The sequence below is a fragment of the Herpailurus yagouaroundi genome, unplaced genomic scaffold (assembly GCF_014898765.1).
Source record: "Herpailurus yagouaroundi ecotype Mexico unplaced genomic scaffold, PumYag 184, whole genome shotgun sequence".
NCBI lineage: Eukaryota > Metazoa > Chordata > Mammalia > Carnivora > Felidae > Herpailurus > Herpailurus yagouaroundi.
Window position 1 is genome coordinate 24,870,939 of NW_024412415.1, and position 20,642 is coordinate 24,891,580.

At 41.6% G+C, this 20,642-nt stretch overlaps 1 protein-coding gene across 2 annotated transcripts in view; it reads left to right on the top strand.

Moving 5' to 3' along the window:
• Positions 1-20,642, top strand: part of FAM81A (family with sequence similarity 81 member A) — a 57,307-nt gene that overhangs the window by 5,677 nt on the left and 30,988 nt on the right. For both annotated transcript variants that reach the window (XM_040492841.1, XM_040492840.1), the window contains exon 3: positions 18,106-18,224. In XM_040492841.1, the coding sequence (XP_040348775.1) occupies positions 18,106-18,224 (119 nt within the window). The remainder of the gene's footprint in view (positions 1-18,105; positions 18,225-20,642) is intronic.

Here is a 20,642-nt window from a genome sequence, read left to right on the forward strand (position 1 = left end):
TCTTTTTTTTTTTTTTTTTTTTTAATTTTTTTTTCAGCGTTTATTTATTTTTGGGACAGAGAGAGGCAGAGCATGAACGGGGAAGGGGCAGAGAGAGAGGGAGACACAGAATCGGAAACAGGCTCCAGGCTCTGAGCCATCAGCCCAGAGCCTGACGCGGGGCTTGAACTCACGGACCGCAAGATCGTGACCTGGCTGAAGTCGGACGCTTAACCGACTGCGCCACCCAGGCGCCCCATGCCCAGTCTTTAAAATTAATTTTTTTTTATTTTTTTTAACGTTTATTTTTATTTTTGAGACAGAGAGAGACAGAGCATGAACAGGGGAGGGGCAGAGAGAGAGGGAGACACAGAATTAGATATAGGCTCCAGGCTCTGAGCTGTCAGCACAGAGCCCGACGCGGGGCTCGAACTCACGGACCGTGAGATTGTGACCTGAGCCGAAGTTGGACACTTAACCGACCAAGGCACCCAGGCGCCCCTAAAGTTAATTTTTTGATTGTGGTAAGATATTTACCATCTTAGCCGTTAAGCATACAATTCGGTGACATTAAGTACGTTCACTGTCTTGTATGCAAGGATCGCCACTACCCATTTCCAAAACTTTTTAATCATCCCAAACAGAAACATCATTTCCATGAAACAATAACTCCCAGTTCCACAGCCCTCTCAGCCACTGCTACCCTCTATTTTACTTTCTGTCTCTACGAGTTTGCCTATCCTGGGTACACCATACAAGTGGGATCATACAGTACGTGTCCTTTTGTGTCTGGGTTATGTCACTTAGCTGAATGTTGTAGTAAATATTAGAAGCTATTTTTAAGTTGGGTTATTTGTCTAATTCCTGAGTTGTAAAAAGTCTTAAGTTAGTCTAGCTTCAAGTCCCTTATCATACATGTGATTTGCAGAAATTTTCTCCCGTTCTCTGGCTTATGTTTTCATTTTCCTAATGGTGTCTTTTGAAGTGCAGCATCTTAAAAATTTTAATGAAGTCAGCTTACCAGTTTTTTCTTTTATGGCTTGTAATTTTAGTGTTGTGTCTTAAGAACTGTCTTGCTTAACCCATGGTCACAAAGATTTTCTCCTATGTTTTCTTCTAAAGTTTTAGTTTTAATTCTTAACATTTAGGTCTGTGATCCATTTTGAGTTCATGTTTATGTAAAAAGTGAAATAAAGGTCTGAGTTAATTTTTTTCCCCATTTGGTTGCTCAAGGAAAAATTTCCCATTTGTCCCTTTGTTGAAAATCAATTGACCATAAAACAAGGGTTTTTTCCTGGATTCTGTTGATCTCTATGTTTTTTGTATGCTAATATCACATTGCCCTAATTAATTTCTGGCTTTAGGATACATATTGAAATTAGGTACTGGGGCACCTGAGTGGCTCAGTTGGTTAAGCATCTGACTCTGGATTTCAGCTCAGGTCATGATCTCCTAGTTTGTGAGATCAAGCCCCATGCAGGGCTCTGCTCTGACAGCACAGAACCTACTTGGGAGTCTCTCTGTCTCTCTCTCTCTCTCTCTCTCTCTGTCTCTCTGTCTCTCTGTCTCTGTCTCTCTGTCTCTCTCAAAAATGAATAAACATTTAAAAATATTTTTAAAATTTAAATATTTTAAAAAGTAGAAATCAGACACTGTAAGTCCTCCAACTTTGTTTTCCTTTCCAAATCGTTTTGGCTTTTCTAGGTCCTTTGTGTTTTCATATAAGTTTTAGGATCAGCTTGCTGTTTCTATAGAAAAGCCTACTGAGGTTTTTTTGGTAATTACATAATTATTTTAATTATTATATAATTATGAAAAAATTTAAATATGAAAGAGTTCTGTGTTACAAACTGATAAAAGTAAATCTCTAGGGGCACCTGGGTGGCTCAGTTCGTTGAGCATCCAACTCTTGATTTAGGCTCAGGTCATGATCCTAGAGTTGTGGGATCAAGCCCTATGTTGGGCTCTGTGTTGAGCGTGCAGCCTGCTTGGGATTCGCTCTCACTCTCCTTCTCTCTCTCTCTCTCTCTCTCTCTTTCTCTCCCCCTCCCCCATCCCTCTCTCCTGTTTGTGCTCTCTAAAATAAAACCAATAAAATAAAATAAAATAAAATAAAATAAAATAAAATAAAATGTAAATGTCTGTCTTAGTTGCAAGCCTACTGAGATTTTGACAGAAGTTGCTTCGAATATATAGATCAATTTTGGGAGAATTGCCATCTTCACCATATTGAGTAATTCATTAATCATTTGAGAGAACCAACTCTTGGTTTTATTCATTTTTTTTCTCTTCCTTTTCTGTTGTCTATTTAATTGATTTCAACTCTGTGTGATTTCCTTTTTTCCTGATTGCTTTTATTAGGTTTGCTTACCATTTTCTAGTTTCTTAAGGTGAAAGCTTTGGTAATTGGTTTGAGATCTTTAGTCTTTTCTGATAATGGTGTTTAAAGTTATCTAGTGTCCTCCAGTTGCTTTAGCTGCTTCCCATGAATTTTGTATGTTGTGTTTTTGTTTTCCTTCAGTTGAAAATTATTTTACTTTTAAGATTTTACTTTTAAGTAATCCCCACACCCAACATGGGGTTTGAACTCACAACCTCAGGACCAAGAGTCACGTGCTTTGACTGAGCCAGCCAGGCACCCCCAGTTGAAAATACTTAAAATTTTCACTTTATTTTTGTAACTTTATTTTTGGCTCATGTGTTATTTAGCAGTGTGTTGTTCAATTTCCAAATGTTTGGGGTTTCCCAAAATTTATTTCATGTGGTGGAGCTCTTATTTAATTCCATGTGGGCAGAGAACATACTTTTTCTATCTTTGATCACTTCACATTTATTGAGACTCTTGTTCTATCAGTTATTTAAGTCTCCAACTCTTGTTGTTGAAAAATCTTTTTCTCCTTTCAACTTTGTTAGTTTTCGCTTCAAGTATTTTGGGGTTCTGTTGCTTGGTACATATGCATTTATAATGATACATTGACCTTTTTATCATTATAAAATGTTTCTCTCAACTTAACAGAAACCCATGGGGGAGGGGAAGGGAAAAAAAAAAAAGAGGTTAGAGTGGGAGAGAGCCAAAGCATAAGAGACTCTTAAAAACTGAGAACAAACTGAGGGGTTGATGGGGGATGGGAGGGAGAGGAGGGTGGGTGATGGGTAGTGAGGAGGGCACCTTTTGGGATGAGCACTGGGTGTTGTATGGAAACCAATTTGACAATAAACTTCATATATTGAAAAAAAATTGTTTTTAAATGTTTCTCTCTCTCTCTAGTAGTATTTCTCATCTTGAAGTCTGTTTTGTCTGATATTAATATAACTATCTCAACTCTTTCATGGCTACTGTGTACATATTTAATTTCGTTTTGTGATAATTCTTTCTTAGCTTATACCCAAGTAAGGTCCTGGTGTACCACATGGAAACCAACCTTCTCTGTTCATTGAGATTCTCACATACCTTTACTAAGGACAGGAATTCACTCAAAACTGTACCCTAATCAAAGTATATTTGTTTTCAGGGTTCCAAAATATCTATTCTTCTTATGATGTTTAAAGAAAAGGATTATGTATTTGTTATTCAGGGGGTGTAGTGGATCTTTGCCGTTTGGGTGCGTGACGTCATCCACTCCAATTTCTTCTGGTGTACAGAAACTTGGTTTCTTTTCAGTGTTTACCTTTCTTCCATCGGACACAGACTGGATGGCTGTTCATCAGTTGCCTTATCACCTTTTTTTGCTAAAGAGCATTGGAACCAGTAACTCAGGCCAGAGAATTGAGTCTCTCACTCCCTGGAGCTTGAAACCTGAGCAGGGTGATTCAGAGTGGAAATGATTGGAGCGTCTTCCCCACAGCAGCTGTGTCTGCAGGATACTGGCCAGTGTTCCTGCTGCATGGACCCTAGGAAACACCTTTTATGTCCCCTTCAGTCTAGGTCCCCAGCTGCCCTTTTGGTTGTCCTCTGTCCTCAGATCTCTCCTCTGATCCTTCCAGTAAATTCCATTTTTCCCCTAAGTTAACCCTGAGGCAAGTTTCCATTGCCTGCAACCAAAGAACTCAAATGACATCAGAAGGGCATAGGAAGTTGTTTTTTTTTTTTTTTTAATTTTTTTTTTAACGTTTATTTATTTTTTTGGGACAGAGAGAGACAGAGCATGAACGGGGGAGGGGCAGAGAGAGAGGGAGACACAGAATCAGAAACAGGCTCCAGGCTCTGAGCCATCAGCCCAGAGCCCGACGCGGGGCTCGAACTCACGGACCGCGAGATCGTGACCTGGCTGAAGTCGGATGCTTAACTGACTGCGCCACCCAGGCGCCCCGGAAATTTAAAAGATCCATAGATGAATTTACATGTTTTTGGAAGGTGGTGTTTGTACTTAGAATGATCTTTCCAGTTTCATATTTGTGAGCTAAAGCAGTTTTATTCAACCCAGAAGCTGAATAACTTGCCAACCCCAAGTTGGTACCTTTACTAAATTGAAGAACCCCAACTTAAAGATTTCAATTTTGAAAAGGGGTAGACGTCCATTAGGGGACTGATATCCCTGCTGTACCCAAATCTAGAGAGGGAGATAGATAAAATCAAAGTAATTGGGGATAAATGATTCTCACTGTTCCATCCCTTAACCAGTGGCAAAGAAGTATTTCATAAAAGAATGCAAACACCCCTGTGTTTCATGTTAGAAAATATTATGACCTCTCCGTGCCTTTCCATGCCCAGCATGTCCCTGGAGGTACTCAGCTAGGTTCCCTTTGCCTGTGTGGGTAGTGGACAGACTGGAGCCTGGAGCCAACCTACTCTGGTGGTACTGTTGTCAGGAAAAGCATAGAGTGTAAGTAACTGTGCCCTTAGAAAACCCTGGACTTGGGGCGCCTGCCTGGCACAGTCAGTGGAGCATGTGACTCTTGATCTCGCGGCTGTGAGTTCAAGCTCTATGTTGGGCATAGAGCTTACTTAAAATAAATAAAATTTAAACATTAAAAAAAATAAAATAAAGCCCTAGACTTAATTTTTGCTGTCATGAAAGCTGATAGTGCTTTAGCTGCAACTATGGGGCCCAGGGAATAATTTCCTCTTTGGTAGCTGCTATGCACTAATCCAATGATTAGAACCACTGTAAAACATATAATTTCCAACCTCAGTTGAGCCCTCAGTCTTATTTAATAGTTTTTTTCTTGATAGGAAGACCTCCATGCTACCTCCTCCTTTGCCTCTAATTTCCCTTCCCTTAGGTATCCTGAGCGCCCAGCACTTACCAGCATTACCACAGCATTTATGGAATAGGACTGGCATTGTTCCTTTACAAGTCTGTTTCCCCAATAGATTGTGAACTCCTCAAAAAGAAAGAAAGCTTGTCTTATTCATCTGTGCATTGTCCAGCACAGCGTGTGGAGCAAAATGCCATGAATGCTTATTAAGTGAACAAATGCCCAATTCATAGTGAAGCCGGTTGCAGATTTGCCGGTAGCATAAAGAGAAGAAGAGACCCTGAGGTCATCTGTACAGACTACAACCTTCTCAGACGAGGGAGCCAAGGCTCAGGAAGTGAGGGGACTTTCAGATTTCAAGGCCAGTAAGTGGCAGCTCTGAGACTAAACTCAGATCGTTAAAATCCAAAAATACTCTCTTTTTCTTTTCTACTTCGCCTCTTGGAAGCTCTTCTAGAACTCTGGCCTTAGGTAGCCAACTCTCAAATGTGACAGGTCGTGCTTTTCAGCCATTCTTTGCTTTCTGAATATTTCCACCCTGTCAGGAAGAATTTCTTCATGAAAGTAGGTAATTCTAGCTTTGGTTCATACTGAGTTCTCTCCTGCCCCATCATTCCTTTGATGCAAGTTCATTAAACTGCTTAATTACAGTTATTAGCAAACATCCCTAGGAATCCAGTCATCATCAGTCATGTAGGATTTTGCTAATTGTTTTTAAGGTGTGTTTTTAAAATGTGATTTTTAACAATTTATAATGCAGTGAATTTTATTTTTTATTTATATATTTTAAACTATTTTATTTATTTCTTTTTTAAAATTTTTTAATGTTTATTTATTTATTTTTGAGAGAGAGAGAGAGAGAGAGAGAGAGAGAGAGAGACACAGTGTGAGTGGGGGAGGGGCAGAGAGAGAGGGAGACACAGAATCTGAAACAGGCTCCAGGCTCTGAGCTGTCAACACAGAGTGTGACACAGGGCTCAAACCTACGGACCACGTGGCTCATGACCTGAGCTGAAGTTGGACGCTTAACCGACTAAGTCCCCCAGATGCTCAAACTATTTTTTTTAATGTTTATTTATTTACTTAGAGAGAGAGTGAGAGAGACAGAGAGTGAGATTGGGGGAGAGTCAGAGAGAGGGGGAGAGAGATAGAATCCCAAGCAGGCTCCTGCTGTCAGCGCAGAGCCCAATGCAGGGCTGCTCGATCCCACGAACCATGAGATCATGACTCAAGCCAAAATTAAGAGTTGGACGCTCAATCAGCTGAGCCACCCAAGCTCCCTGCAGTGCAATGAATTTTAAAGTAATTTCAATTTTGCTGCTTTTCCATCTGAAACACATTGTATATGATGATTATTCTTGCCTTAACCAGACAGCACTCTTTTCCATTTACATACATTTTTGGATTTGTGGTTTTGCAAATGAAAAGATGATTTCCGTTGTAGAGAGAAAGAACTGAATAAAATCTGATTCTGATAAAAATTTACTTTGCATGTATGAGCATTTACTTTTTATAACTGGTAATAACTATGTATCATTATAAAGTAACAGAAGGAAGTTTAGAAATTTAATAGACTCCAATATAAAACACTAATTACATGGTTTTACATATATTATGAGCCTGAGCGTGTTTACCCAAACACAACTAAAATTAGGATGCTTGATGAGATATCAGAATTGCCACATTGTAGCCAAAATTTGTTAAAGTAAAATCATCGTGTAGATTAAAATTTAAAAAGTACTAAAAAGAAGTCTTTATTTATAAGTACTATAAAATTGGGATGGTGGATATTATGCAAAGACAATATTTGCATATTTAAAGCAAAGAGGTGTGAAGATATTCAAAGTGTATTTAAATGATGTGAAGGATGTATTTTGGTTGGTTTTTTTTAAAGTAGGCTCTGTGCCCAATGTGGGGCTTGAACTCATGACCCCAAGATCAAGAGTCGCATGCTTTACTGGCTGAGCCAGCTGGATACCCCTTGTCTGTAGGTTCTTAATGAATTTCTTCAGTGAATTGCCTGGTGTTAAAATTATTTGTATTACTGGTTTACACTTGTTTTTCAGTTCAATAAGTAAAAACTTACTGGGTATTTGTTTTATAAAAATCTGTTCCTGCAGATGATTTTGTGTCACAAAACTAAGGCTGTAGTAAAGTTCTCTCCAGGCTCCTGATAGAGCTAGTCAAATTGAGATATGTTAATACTATATCTTGGCAAATTTGCCTGGTTACGTCTTTATGATTCTCTGTCATGTGGCTTTGAACACAGTATACAAAAAGAAAAGCGAAATGTATCGTTAAACCTCTAGCCTTTGTGATCCTTAAGAGCTAGAACCAAGTCCTCATTTTTCTATTTTTAGCACCTACCCAGTGTCTGGCACAGAGTAGGAGCTCAAAAAATGTTTCTTTTTAAATTTTTTTTATTTTAGAGAAAGAGAGAGTATGAGTGGGGGAGAGGGGCAGAGGGAGAGAGAGAGAGAATCTCAGGCAGACTTCATGCTCAGCATGGAGCCCAACACAGGACCTGATCCCACAACCCCGGGATCCTGACCTGAGCCAAAATCAAGAGTTGGATGCTCAACAGGCTGAGCCACCCAGGTGTCCCTCAAAAAAAGTTTCATATTTAAAGGCTCTGGGGACCTTGACCCTTCCAGAACCCTGTAATTATTGCCCGTATTTTATCAGTGGATTCTAATGTCAAAACAGATGACTCTTGTGTGCTGGTACATAGTAGGTGCTTGATAAATGTTGAAGGAAAGAATCTATTGTTTTAATGTTTCCCCACCCATTGTCTTCACTGGCAATTTGCCTTACGAGGTGGAGTATGTTATCAATTATTTATTCCACAGAAACATTCCACAAATAATCATCATCATTATAAATTTAGAAGAGGTAATGTGGTCAGTTATGAATTATACATGTCTGGATTATCTGTACTGTCTTTAAGCTTTTATCAATCCCTGGAGGCCAACTCCTGATAAGAAGTCCATGCCTTTTGTTGGTGGTAAGCTTCCCCTTCTATGACACTGTGATGGCTTGGGAAGTGGTTGAGACCCCCGTGTCCCCTAAGGGCTTTCACTGTGTCTTTGGCCTTTAGGGAGTCAGGCAGTGGGGTCTGCTACCTTGCTGGTTGGAATCTGCAGACCTACTCCTGGTTTCCATGTGCTCAGGCTTTCCATGTGTGTCAGGCTTGGGGTGGCTCTGACCTAGTTAAGTTTTGGGAAACTGTATCAAGCCCTCACTTATTGACTCAATTACACATAATTTGCTAGTTTAATAATTTGCAAGCAGGCTACTGAAGAATTTTTTAAACTCAAGCAATGAGTGCAGAGTTGTGCCTTATCAGCATATCACAGCAATCAGAGATGAGGACAATCATGTTCATGTATACTTGGATGCACAAATGGGAACTTGGTTCAGTGTGCATCTAGCACTGTCAGCAAAGAGAGTGTAGGCTGCCAGACTTCGTATATACATATCTTTAAAGGTTTATTTATTTATTTTGAGAGAGAGAGACAGACAGACAGAGAGAATCCCAAGTGGGCTTGGGAATCCCAAGTGTTAATGCAGAGCCTGACACAGGGCTTGAACTCATGAACTGTGAGATCATGACCTGAGCTGACATCAACAGTTGGCGCTCAACCAGCTGAGCCACCCAGATGCTCCAGACTTCATATATTTTACCTAAAAAGGGAATTCCAGCCTGAAGCTGAGTGATCTTGTCCAGTTGGAACAGGTGTCTCAGCAGAGGGACTTTGGTGATTATCATCTATATTAGTCAGGGTTCTCCAGAAAAACAGAACCAACAGGATATCCATCTATCCATCCATCCATCCATCCATCCATCCATCCATCCATCCATCTATTATAAGGTAATGGCTCACATGATTATGGAGGCTGAGAAGTCCTACCATCTGCCATCTGCAAGCTGAAGACCCAGGAAAGCCAGTGGTATAGTACTAAGTCCTGGGATCCAGAGAGCTGATAGTGTAGACTTTAGTTGAAGTCTGAAGGCTTGAGCACCAGCAGTGCTGAGGGCAGGAGAAGATGGACGTCCCAGCTCAGGCAGAATGTGAATGCCCTTTCTTCCTCCCCTTTTTTCCCCCTCCTTTCTATTCTGCCATGGCTCTCAAGTGATGGGATAATGCCTACCCACTTTGGGGAGGGCATTTGCCAATTCAAATGCCTTTTGGAAACAACCTCACAGACACACCCAGAAATTATGTTTAACCAGCTATCTGGCTCAGTTAAGCTGACATATAATTAACCACCTCATCATCCATATTCATTTTGTTTTAAGTCTACCTGCCAGACGTGACTTGTCCTGTGTCTTGACTCTAGGGAGAGAAGACAGTGAATTGAATGCAATTTGAGTATTTGTTCAGTTCTGGTGATGGAGGTTTTTCATTGTAAATTAACAAATTGGTGTTCTATTGTCTGCTCGTCTCTAATACATTTTAGCTTGTCTGGGTCCATCTTTGAGGACCTGATCACCTCTGGGCACTGGCTAAATACAGTCTCTAAGACTTGAATGTGAAAGACCAAATCCTGGAAAATGAAGCTAAATTAATTGGTCTCCAGTGGGAGCCAGGCATTATTAGAAGCACTGGGACTACAGTAGTGACCCAGACATGCAAGGCCCTTGCTCTTAGTCCTGCTGCACATCCTAGTAGGGTTTACAGCCAGTAAACACTAAGTAACCAAGGTAATTTCAGCCTCAGTCCAGTGTTCTCGTAAGATAAAATGAAGGAGAGTAATTGTAGGGCTATTTTAGGAAGAAGGTGGTTTAGGTGACATGTGAACTGAGACTTAAGTGACAGAAGGGGCCAGCTGATGGGGCGTCTGGGTGGCTCAGTCGGTTAGGTGTCCGACTCTTGATTTCGGCTCAGGTCGTGATCTCTCTGTTTGTGGGATCAAGCCCTGCATCGGGCTGAATGCTGACAGCATGGAGCCTGCTTGGGACCCTGTCTCTCCTTCTTTCTGTGCCCCTTCCCTGCTCACACAAGCATGCGTTCTCTCACCCAAAATAAATAAATAAACTTAAAAAAAAAAAAAAAAAAAAAAAAAAAAAGAAGGGGCCAGCCGAGCCAAGGTGGTGGTGTGGGAGGAGACACACAGGGCAGAGAACATTACAGAGAGAGGAAGCTGCAGGTTCCAAAGTCACAAGCAGAAGGAAGCTTGGCATGTTTGAGGAGCAGAAAAAGGACCAGTGGGATTGGAGTGTCATGGAATGAGTGGGGGCAGGTGGGTGAGGTGTGTGGGAATAAGAACAGATCATTAGCCTGGAAGGTTATGATGGGAAGTTTGGAGTTTAGAAATGGGTAACCATTATTTAATTTTAAGCAAAGGAATTTAATTCATATGCTTGGTGCTGGGGATACATCAGTGAATAAAACAGATAAAAACCCTTGCCCTCCTGTTGCTTACAGACTGATTTGTGTTTCAAAAAGATCACTCTGCTGCTACATGGGGAAGGGGTTGTAGGGGAGCAAGAATGGAGGCAGGGAGATGGGTTCGTGGCTCCCATGGCAGTTCAGGGGCAAGGTGACTTGGATTTGGGGAGTCATGGTGGAGATGGGGAGAAGTAGATGGGTTGTGGATCTGTTCTGGAGGTAGACCCAACAGGACTTCCGGCACATTGGAGGCAGAGAGACTTTGTGCATGACGTGGCAAGTTTTAGGGACCCATTGAATGTCCATATGGAAATGCCAAGAAGGCAATTTGATACGAAGCTGGAACTCGGGGACGTTTTAAGTCCTAGTGTGCAGATGAAGCAGCCATGTAGAGAGATGCTATCTTATGAGGCCCTGACCTGTTGCAGTCGGGCCCTTCTCCAGGTGATACTGGAGTTACACTTCAGTTTCCAAGTCCTCACAAATCTGGGAGGAGTTGGAGAAGGAGAAACAAGCAGAGCTGTTTCCGTCCTGGTCATTCCTGGCAATCCTAGCTTGTCTGGGGGGGTGAGGTCCAGGGGGCATGGGTCTCACCTTTGCAGACACAGCATGATACAGCACTGTGGGGCTTACACGGGGCACCATTTCCTACTGTCTTTGGAAGGGAGATTTTGTAAACATAGGCCATATGTTAGAAAAAATAAATGAAGACTTAGGACATCGCTTTTTCTTTCCTTTTTTTTTTTCTTTTCTTTTTTTTTTTTTAATCTTTTTCTTAATTCTTTGGAAGAGAGAGAGACAGAGAGCTGGGAAGGGGCAGAAAGAGACAAAGACACAGAATCCAAAGCAGGCTCCAGGCTCTGAGCTGTCAGCACAGAGCCTAATGTGGGGCTCGAACCCACAAACTATGAGAGCCAAAGTCAGATGTCTAACTGACTGAGCCACCCAGGCACCCTGGGACATCACTTTTTCAAAGTGTCTCTTTGTTCTGGAAACATGTTATTGTATGCTTTTAGGGAGTGCACTTGCCACCCTATTGTCTTTGCTACTGCAGCTGAGCCTCCCTGAGGGCAGGCCTGGGGCAAAGTATGTCCTAGGCAAACAGAAAAGAGTTTCTTGCTTTGAATTGACAGTAATGGAGTGTCCATGATAGAGTGGGGGTGTAACCTTGTTAAAGTAAACATATCATTTTGCTACATTGTTCCGAAGTGACAAATTAGGGAACATTACTGGCTGTACATAGGGTTTGCTTTTCTAACACTTCATAGAATTCTCTAATACCCACTGTTTTCTCATAACTTGTCATTAGCATGAATATTGCATTAAGTTTTGATGAAATGCTTTTCTGTATTATTCAAAGAAAGCACTTCTAATACGATAGCTTACCCATCTGCTTAAGAATTCTGAAAGTTAAATGGGCTTTTCTTACTTGTAAGCATTAAAACACACATACTCACACACACTTTTTTTGGTTATAAAAATAATGTAAGGCCTTTGTGGAAAATACAAAGAGGAAGCAAACATAATCCCACTCTAGAGAATAGCACAGCGTTAATATTCCAGTATTATTTTATATGTGTCTTATTCACAGCAGGAATCATGCTGTATATTTATTTTGTACCCTTTCTGTTTTGCATGATATTAAACTGTATGCATTTTCTCTTATTTTTGTTTTATTATTTTTTTAAATGTTTATTTATATTGAGAGAGAGAGAGAACCAGGGTGAGTGGGGGAGGGGCAGAGAGAGAGGGAGAGAGAATCCCAAGCAGGCTCTGCACTGCCAGCACAGAGCCTGACACGGGGCTTGATCCCACCTGCTGTGAGATCATGACCTGAGCTGAAATCAATAATCAGATGCTTAACCAACTGAGCCATCCAGGTGCCCCTTTTCCCCTTAGTTTTAGAAGCTCTCTGTGAACTTCTTCCTGGTTGTGTGATACTGTATAAAACCTTGGAAAATACTTGGTGTATCTTACTAGGAAGATATCTTTGTGAGTACATTGTTGCCATTTTTCTTATTTCCTTGATTAATTTCAATAGCTAGAGTTACTGGATCAAAGGTTATGAACATTGTGAATATATTTTGATGGATCGTGTTACAGAAAGATGTATCAGGAAGGGTCAACTATGCCTTTTTAATTTTGAAATGCTATTTTAGTATTATAAATTTAATACATTTGCTTTTTTAATTGATGAAAATGGCATGGCTTTTTAATTTTAAATAGACTTTATTAGAGGAAGTTTAAGTTCACAGCAAAATTGAGCAGAAAACACAGAGTTCCCAGATGTTCCCCTTCCCCAGGGTCCCCCATTATCAATACCCATGCATAGTGTTGCATTATCATGGTATGACTTTTATTTTTCATTTCTTTGCTTACTAGAAAGACTGAACCTTTTAAAAATGGTGTGAATTATTTTTAGCACCTCTTTTGTGGGTTGCTCTTCATTTCATGTGCTTGGTGATGTCTTGATTGAGAGACAGCTCAGAGGAAATAGGATTGGTTATAGCCTTTGTCATTTGTACAGCATCTGATGCAGTGTTTCTCCAGGAGTGCTCTGTGGACCTTGAACATCCACTTTTCTGGGCCCATTCCCTAGCTTTGGCTCTCTGGGGGTGGGGCCCAGGGATTTGTGTATTTAACAAGCCACCTGGGGATTCCTATGCACCCTAAAGACGTTTAAGAACCCCTGGTCTTAAACCTTTTTATAAACAAAGGTTTGAAGCATTACATAGAAAAATGGCCTACTCCTTTCTATGAACTCTAACAAATAAGTGTTACTTCCTATTGAAAGAGAGAACACCAGCGCCTTTTCATCAGTGGGAGAGTGTCAGAACCAGATTAGTCAGATCTGAAGGTTTCTTACAAGAATGTGTTCAGATGACTAACATTTTGTCATTCACAGGTATTGTAGCTGGTTTGCATTCTTCTTAACAGAGCGGGTTCATTCAGAAAAAGCTGGAAACTATAGCAGAGAACAGATAGGTCTAGCACTTCCAAATTCCCTTCAGTGAAACATTCTTTTTACTGTCACTGTCACTCCATCTATAGTGGCTCCAACCAGGTTTCCAATGAGGAAAACACAAAATCCTCATATTTGCTAATTTCTCATTTTTACCAGGAAGTTTGAAAAATCCTAAAAAAATGTATGTAAGTGCAGTTGCCTGCATACTTGAAAAAGAATAGTTGAGAAAAGGCAGCACAAAAACAATTTATGTACATGTCTGTACCAGGCCTGTGTGTTATGCTGTGCTCACTGCAAACGTGGCTACCGTCTGTCACCGTGCAGTGCTATTACAGCATCATTGACTGTGTCCTTTTCTTCCTGTGACTTTTTCCATGACTGGAACCCTATACCTCCCACTCCCCTTCCCCTCGTTTTGCGCATCCTCCTGTCCCCTTCCACCGTGGCAGCCATCAGTTTGTTCTTTATTTATGGGTCTATTTCTGCTTTTTGTTTGTTCATTTGTTTTGTTTTTCCACTGTAAAGGCTCAGTGAGAAGGAAGGCAGACAGCTATCTGCAAGCCAGGGAGAGGGCTCCCCTAGAACGTGACCGTGTTGGCACCCTGGTCCCGCACTTCCCAGCCTTAGAACTTCAAGAAATAGGTGTTTGTTGTTTATAAGCTGCTCAGTCTGTGGCATTTTGTTCTTTTAGCCCCATCTGACTAAGACAGGACACTTAGGAGATCTGGGTGCAACATAAAGTTTCTTTCTTGAACTTAACGTTTTTAAAAGCCAGTAGATGAACCAGAGGCAAGGATGGTTGACTTTTATGACTTGAATTAGTTGCCCACAAGACAAAGTAGAAGAGAGAGAAACATCAGAGCCAAATACAAAGAGAGAGAAACCGTGAGGGAAAAGATGGAAGACTCAGTGGGGACACAGATCTAGGGCACCCAGCATGTGAATAATTGGAGCTCCAGAAGGAGACAAAGAAACAGATGGAGAACAAACAGTAGCTACATAGAAGAATCATCTGAGACTACAGATTGAAAAATTCACTGAGTTCCAGGTAGAATTGAATTTTTTTTGAAGTCCACAATTAGGTACATTCTGATAAAACTGAACTCCGAAGCAGAAGAATAAAATCTTACAAGCTTCTAGGCATAAGGAGCCGAGAGACTTACAGAGGAAGAGGCACCAGACTTCCTATCAGCCTCGAAGTTCACTGGGAGGAAGGGCCTTGAGGTTAAGAATTCCATACGCTTTCAATTGATCCCCAGCCTTTGGGGTGAGGGAAGGAGGGTTGTCAACATGGCAGGGATTCAGAGAGTCTTTTATCCAAGCACCTGATCTGAGGAAAGTGTTAGGGAGTCTACACAGAGACCCTAAGATAGGGGGAAAGGAAAAGGAAGAAGGCAGAGGTCATCAATGATCCGTAAAAAAAGACCTATGTTATTTCATGTAAGTAGAGGTTGAGGAATGCTTGAGACTGGGTAACAGAAGTACTGAAAAAAGGAGAAAAGATTGTTGAAATAAAAGAGACATTTTACAGGCAAAAATTTTAGTTCCAGCCCAGTTAGAGGTACCTCGTTATTTTAGCAAAGCATAACTGGGGTGAGGGAAGGGCAAGAGGGGAGGAAAGTAAAATCCTTCCTGATAAACCACCTGTGTTGGAGGGCGAAGGAGGGTGGGCGTGAGGTGTGCTGAGTGTTTCATACCAAGGAAGGGGGGAGCCGTGCAGGAACAGAGCCTGGAGTAGACGTGTGTGGTTATGGACATGGGGAAGGGAAGGGAGCCATTCATAGAATAGCGATGTCCAGGAACATTCCCCAGTCAACAAGGGGAGGGAGGACATTGGATGGTAACCTGGTTAAACCTATCAAAACAAGGAAAAGGAGCAAGGAAACAGCAACCAGAAGCAGCATAAATTGTAAATATAAAGTGAGATGAAAGGTCAAATGAAAACACAAAGCATTGTAGTGTCATGACTGAGAGCACAGTCTGTGAAGCCAGAGTTCCTGGTTCAGATCCCAGCTCAGTCACTTATTAACTGGCTTTGGACAAGCTACTTAATATCTCAGGGATTTCACCTCCTGTGAAATGGAGATAATAATAGTATCCACTTCGGAGGGTGTTGTGAGGATAAACGGGTTAATGTAGCTACAACACTCAGAACAGTGTGTGCTGTGCTAGACCAAGCAAGTATTTGCTTTATTATTTATAAAGTATGGTCACAGTGTCAATATTAGGTAAGATGAAACAACATTAAAAGCATTAAATCAGGGGCGCTTGGGTCGCTCAGTCGGTTAAGCGTCCGACTTCTCAAGTCGTGATCTCATGGTTCGTGAGTTTGAGCCCCACGTCGGGCTCTGTGCTGACAGCTCAGAGCCTGGAGCCTGCTTCAGATTCTGTGTCTTCTGCTCTCTCTGCCCCTCCCCCACTCATGTTCTGTCTGTCTGTCTGTCTGTCTGTCTGTCTCTCAAAAATAAATAAACATTTTAAAAAAGGCACTAAATCAGAAGCACTAAATTATTGTGTAATGGTTAAGGTCACTTGTATCACAAATCTGTATGTGTCAAATAAAAGGGTGGTTAAATAAAATGAAAAGTGTTAAAAATGTAAGGAGAACTTGATGAAAATATTTTACAATGGAGGAATTCATAAAACCTCTTTCCCAGATGGAGCAATCTGCTAGACAAAAATAAATAAGATCTAGAGAAAATGAATACTGGAATCAGCAAACTCAATCTAACAGACGATATTGAACCTTTTGTTCCTTGAATAGTTTTTTTGCATGGAACATTTAGTAAACATGTGCTGCAAAGCATACCCCAATACATTCAAAAAATTAAGTATATTCCAGACCATATTTTTGATCCCAAGCCAATAAAGTAGAAATAAACAATGAAAATGATGGGGCGCTTGCCTGGCTCAGTTGATAGAGCGTGCAACTCTTGATCTTAGGGTTGTGAGTTCAAGCCCCACATTGGGTGTAGAGATTACTTAGAAGTGAAATCTTAAAAAAGTAAATAAATAAATAAAAATGACCAAAACACTTAACTGCTTGAAAATGAGGAAACACAACTCTAAGTAATCCTTTAGATACCTAAATATCAAAAGATCCAAGAGGAACACAAAATGGAAATTAAAACTAATAAGGAAAGCATTTCACACTCAGTCTATGGACACAGCAGATACTGTTCTAAAAAAAAAAGTCTTTGCTATTAAGGAACTTAGTACTCCTATTTTAAAATTACTAAAAGAAAGAGTAAAACCAAAAGAAAAGCAAGAAAAATTAAAAAGTACTTAAGCTGGCATTAAACAAATGAGAAATTTTAAATGGTTGAAAAGAAAAGGAGGTAAGGAATCAAGAGCCTTTTCTTTGCAAAGGGGAGAGGAGGTGGTGTTGGTGAGGGGAGTGTGAGGGACAGAAGGCAGGTGGAGGAAGGGAGGGCAGAAAGGAAGCCATGTGCGAAAGAATAAGGAAATATTCAGAAGGAACATTGGTCTCTTGCGGCCTAGGACTCCGGTTCTCCTGTCTGTCTGTCTGTCTTTCTGACTGTCGCGCTTCAACTCATCTTCTTTGCAGAGTGGTTACAGGGAGGGTGGGTTTTGGGGCCAGGCTGCTCGGTCAGTCCTGACTGGTCACTTGCCGTCCGTGTGACTTTGGGTGCGTCATTTCATCCTGAAACACTGGGGACCCCAAGAGTGTGGATTTGGTACCTGCTCAGTAAACACCAGGGGTGTCCTCACCATCCCCACCGTTCCTTAGACTTGCCAGGATGGCTGCTCCGCCAGGCCATGCTGTGTTGGGGCACCTGCTCTCACTGAGTGCCTTTCCACGAGACCCCGTTCTGCTATTCCAGCAGAAGTGCTGTCATCAGATAAGTACCCTAAGAGGATCAGCATTTGCTGTCTTGGCTCTGTGCTAGGCGTTGTAGGTGCTTTTTGCGCACCGTGTCACGAAGCATTTACTGTGCCCTTAAGAGTACAGTCACTTAACAGATGTAAGTTTCCTTAACAGAGAAGGAAAAGGAAGCTCAGAGGACTTGACACATTTGCCCAGGGTCATTCAGCTGGAGGAACTGAATTTGGACGTGTTTGTCTGACACCCCCTGCCCAGCCCTGTCCTTGCTTGGTGTTGATTTATTACTTCCTGATCGATTTAGGGAGTCTTCGCCTAGAGCAATGACTATCAAAAAACAGCCTGGAGTGGTGGAAAGAGCTTTGAACTGTAAGAGCAAGAGTCCAGGGACCTAGTCCGAGCTTTGCCCTTTCTTGCAGCGTGGGGGGCCGGGGAGGTGGTGAGGGGCTCTGTCAAGTCATGTGGCATCCAAGTCTCAGTGTTTTTACTGGCAGATGAAGGGACTGTGTGTGTGTGTGTGTGTGTGTGTGTGTGTGTGTGATCTCTGAGGTCTCTCTAAGCATGTGTAAGTACTTTCTGTACACGTGTATATACCAGGTGGCTGTCAAAAAGGAGCTCTTAGGAATGGAGTTAAATGTTCTTATTTTTATCAAAAGTATAAAATGCTTTTGTACCAGCATGTAAATTCTCAGAAGACCCTCTTAGTGGTTTTTTGTGTTGCCCAGGTACTCCAGGAGCAGATCCGGGCCCGGGACAATATCAGCTATGGAACTAATTCTGCCTTAAAGACTCTGGAGATGCGTCAGCTCTCCGGTTTGGGAGACCTTCGGGGGAGAGTGGCAAGGTAGGTGGTCAGGTGTTTGGGACTGTACTCATCGAAAGCTGTTTTTCATCAACTCCATTTTACAAAGTATATATTCACAAAGTCCCAAAGCAAATTCTTTGCGTTCTTCTAAGACATTCCCTCCTTTGCCCATAAAAATCAAGGGTAGACGTTCCACCTGATTATAAGCATGCCACGATTTCTTATCTTGGAGTTGTGTTTGTGGAAGGAAATGATGGGAGGGCTCGGCTGACCTGTGTAATTTGGCCGGGTAATAATTATGTTTACTGTCTCCAGTAATACAAAGTTGAGACATTTTGTATGTCTCTTTTAAAAATGTCATTTCCCTTGTAATTTATTTTTTTATTATCTTCTGAAAATTTTGGTCTGTGATAGATTGGAAATTTAGAGAAGATCTTTGACCTCAGGTAGTACGAAAGGTGCTGTTCCGGACCCTTTCTACTGAAGGAGTGCTCTGTGCACCAGCACCATTGGAGTCACCCCAGAACTTGTTGGAAATGCACGATCTTTAAAATATTTATGGGCCTCTTCTGCCCTCTGCTGCTGTTAAGAGTCAAGCACAAGTCTACAAGGGGAGCTGTGGAGCCAATAAACAATTCAAATCAGGCTGAGGTGAAAATGAGGGTGGTCTGTAAAGGGTGAGATGGAAGATAGAACAGGAACACAGGATTCAAGACCTCTTTGGAGCAAAGGAGAGTAGTGTTGGGGAATCTGTGCAAGACAACACACGAAGGACCTTAGATGCTGGGCATGTGTGTTTCGGTCTGCTGGGTGAACATCAGTCTTATAGCAGATGGCCCCGTAGAATGAATGGAGGCCTAGTTGCCACTCTTGTGTAGTTATCTCTTCTCATTCGGGTCAGCGCCAGTCTTCTTAGCATGCCCTTTAGAGATGAACCCCCCACTGACCTCCTTATCTCTCTCGACCTTTGCACTGTACCTTTCGTCAGTAATCAGCTACTCGTTAGTCCCTGAATGGGTCATGCTCTCCCATCTCTGTGCCTTTGCACGTACTTCTTCACCCACCATGCCTTTCCCCCTTCTTTTCTAACTTCTAATCAGACTTTCAAGTTCAGCTCAAATGTCACCTCCTCCAGGAAGTCTTCTCTGATACCCTATTCTCCTGAGCTCTCCAAGCATTCTGTTCTATTGAGTCTCTCTACTGTTTTCAGAGTACATTTTTATTTTTGTAACCTACATGCATAGAACAGTCTCTGGAGAGCAGTAGATTCTCAATACATATTTGTTTGGATGAATTAATGATCTAGAAAAATTACTGTAATAGGACTGAAAAAACTTGACGTCTTTTTGTGGAGACTGGCTTAACAGAAAGCCCACTCTGTGAGACCTCCCAGAAGAGTGAGAAGTTAGAAGGGCTTCAGGGCTACAGGGCAGAATAGGGACTTGTGGAAAATTTTGAGGATCTGCCTATGCACTTTCGTTGCAGATGAAGATTATGTGAGGCCAGCTATGTACGAGGCTTAGCACAGGGCATGGCATGGAGTGAACACAGAGCAAGTGGGAGCGTTTGTGAATCTCAAGGGCAGCGGCAGTGACATTATCCTCATGAAACTGTTCTAATGACCAAATGGAGAAATGACTTTGAACTATTTTCAGGAATTTTACATTTTTCCTGTGCAGTTTCACATTCAGTTCTTTATGCAGTACGTTCCTTCCCTATAGCAAATACTTTTGCAGTGAAACAATCACAATCGTTTGTTGTGAGCACCACCTATTTTTGCTTTGTTTTGTGGTTCTACTGGTCTTTCCCCTGGAATGCTAATAAGACTTTGTTGGAATAAACTTGTGTGGAAAAAAAAAATCTTTGGCGAAGTTTTGGCTTTCTTGGATTGAATTGGAGGAGTATGAACGTGCTAAGTGATGGTCTTAAATTACTAGGCTGCTATATTATTTCAGGTTTTATTTTATAGTGTTTATGGATCCACCAGTGATGCCCTTGGTAGGAAGCTGGCCCTGATGCTCCCCCTTGTGCTTCCCTGTGGAGGTGGGGGGCACCCTCACCCCACTAAGAGTGGCATGCTCTGAACAGACTTTCTTAGAGAGTTTCCCATTTCTCCCTAAAGCAGAGCTCAGGGAGGCCAGCTTTCCTCTTCCTCCTGGAACAGTGGGTCGTTATTTGGCCTGTCTTCTTCATTTTTCCCAGTGCTCAGCGGCCACTTCCATTCCTCCTTGAGGTCTGTTTTCATGGTGCCAGAGTTTTAAAGGAGAAATAGCTATATACTGATGCAGGTGTGCAAGTTCCCTCCAGGTAAGCAAGTCCAGGTGCAAAGGAAGAAAATGAATAAATTAGACATCATCAGCTTAAAAAATCTTTGGCTCTTTTAAATAATGCTGTTATGAACATTCACAGACAAATTTCTGTGTGGCCATATGTTTTCATTTCTCTTGGATATATATA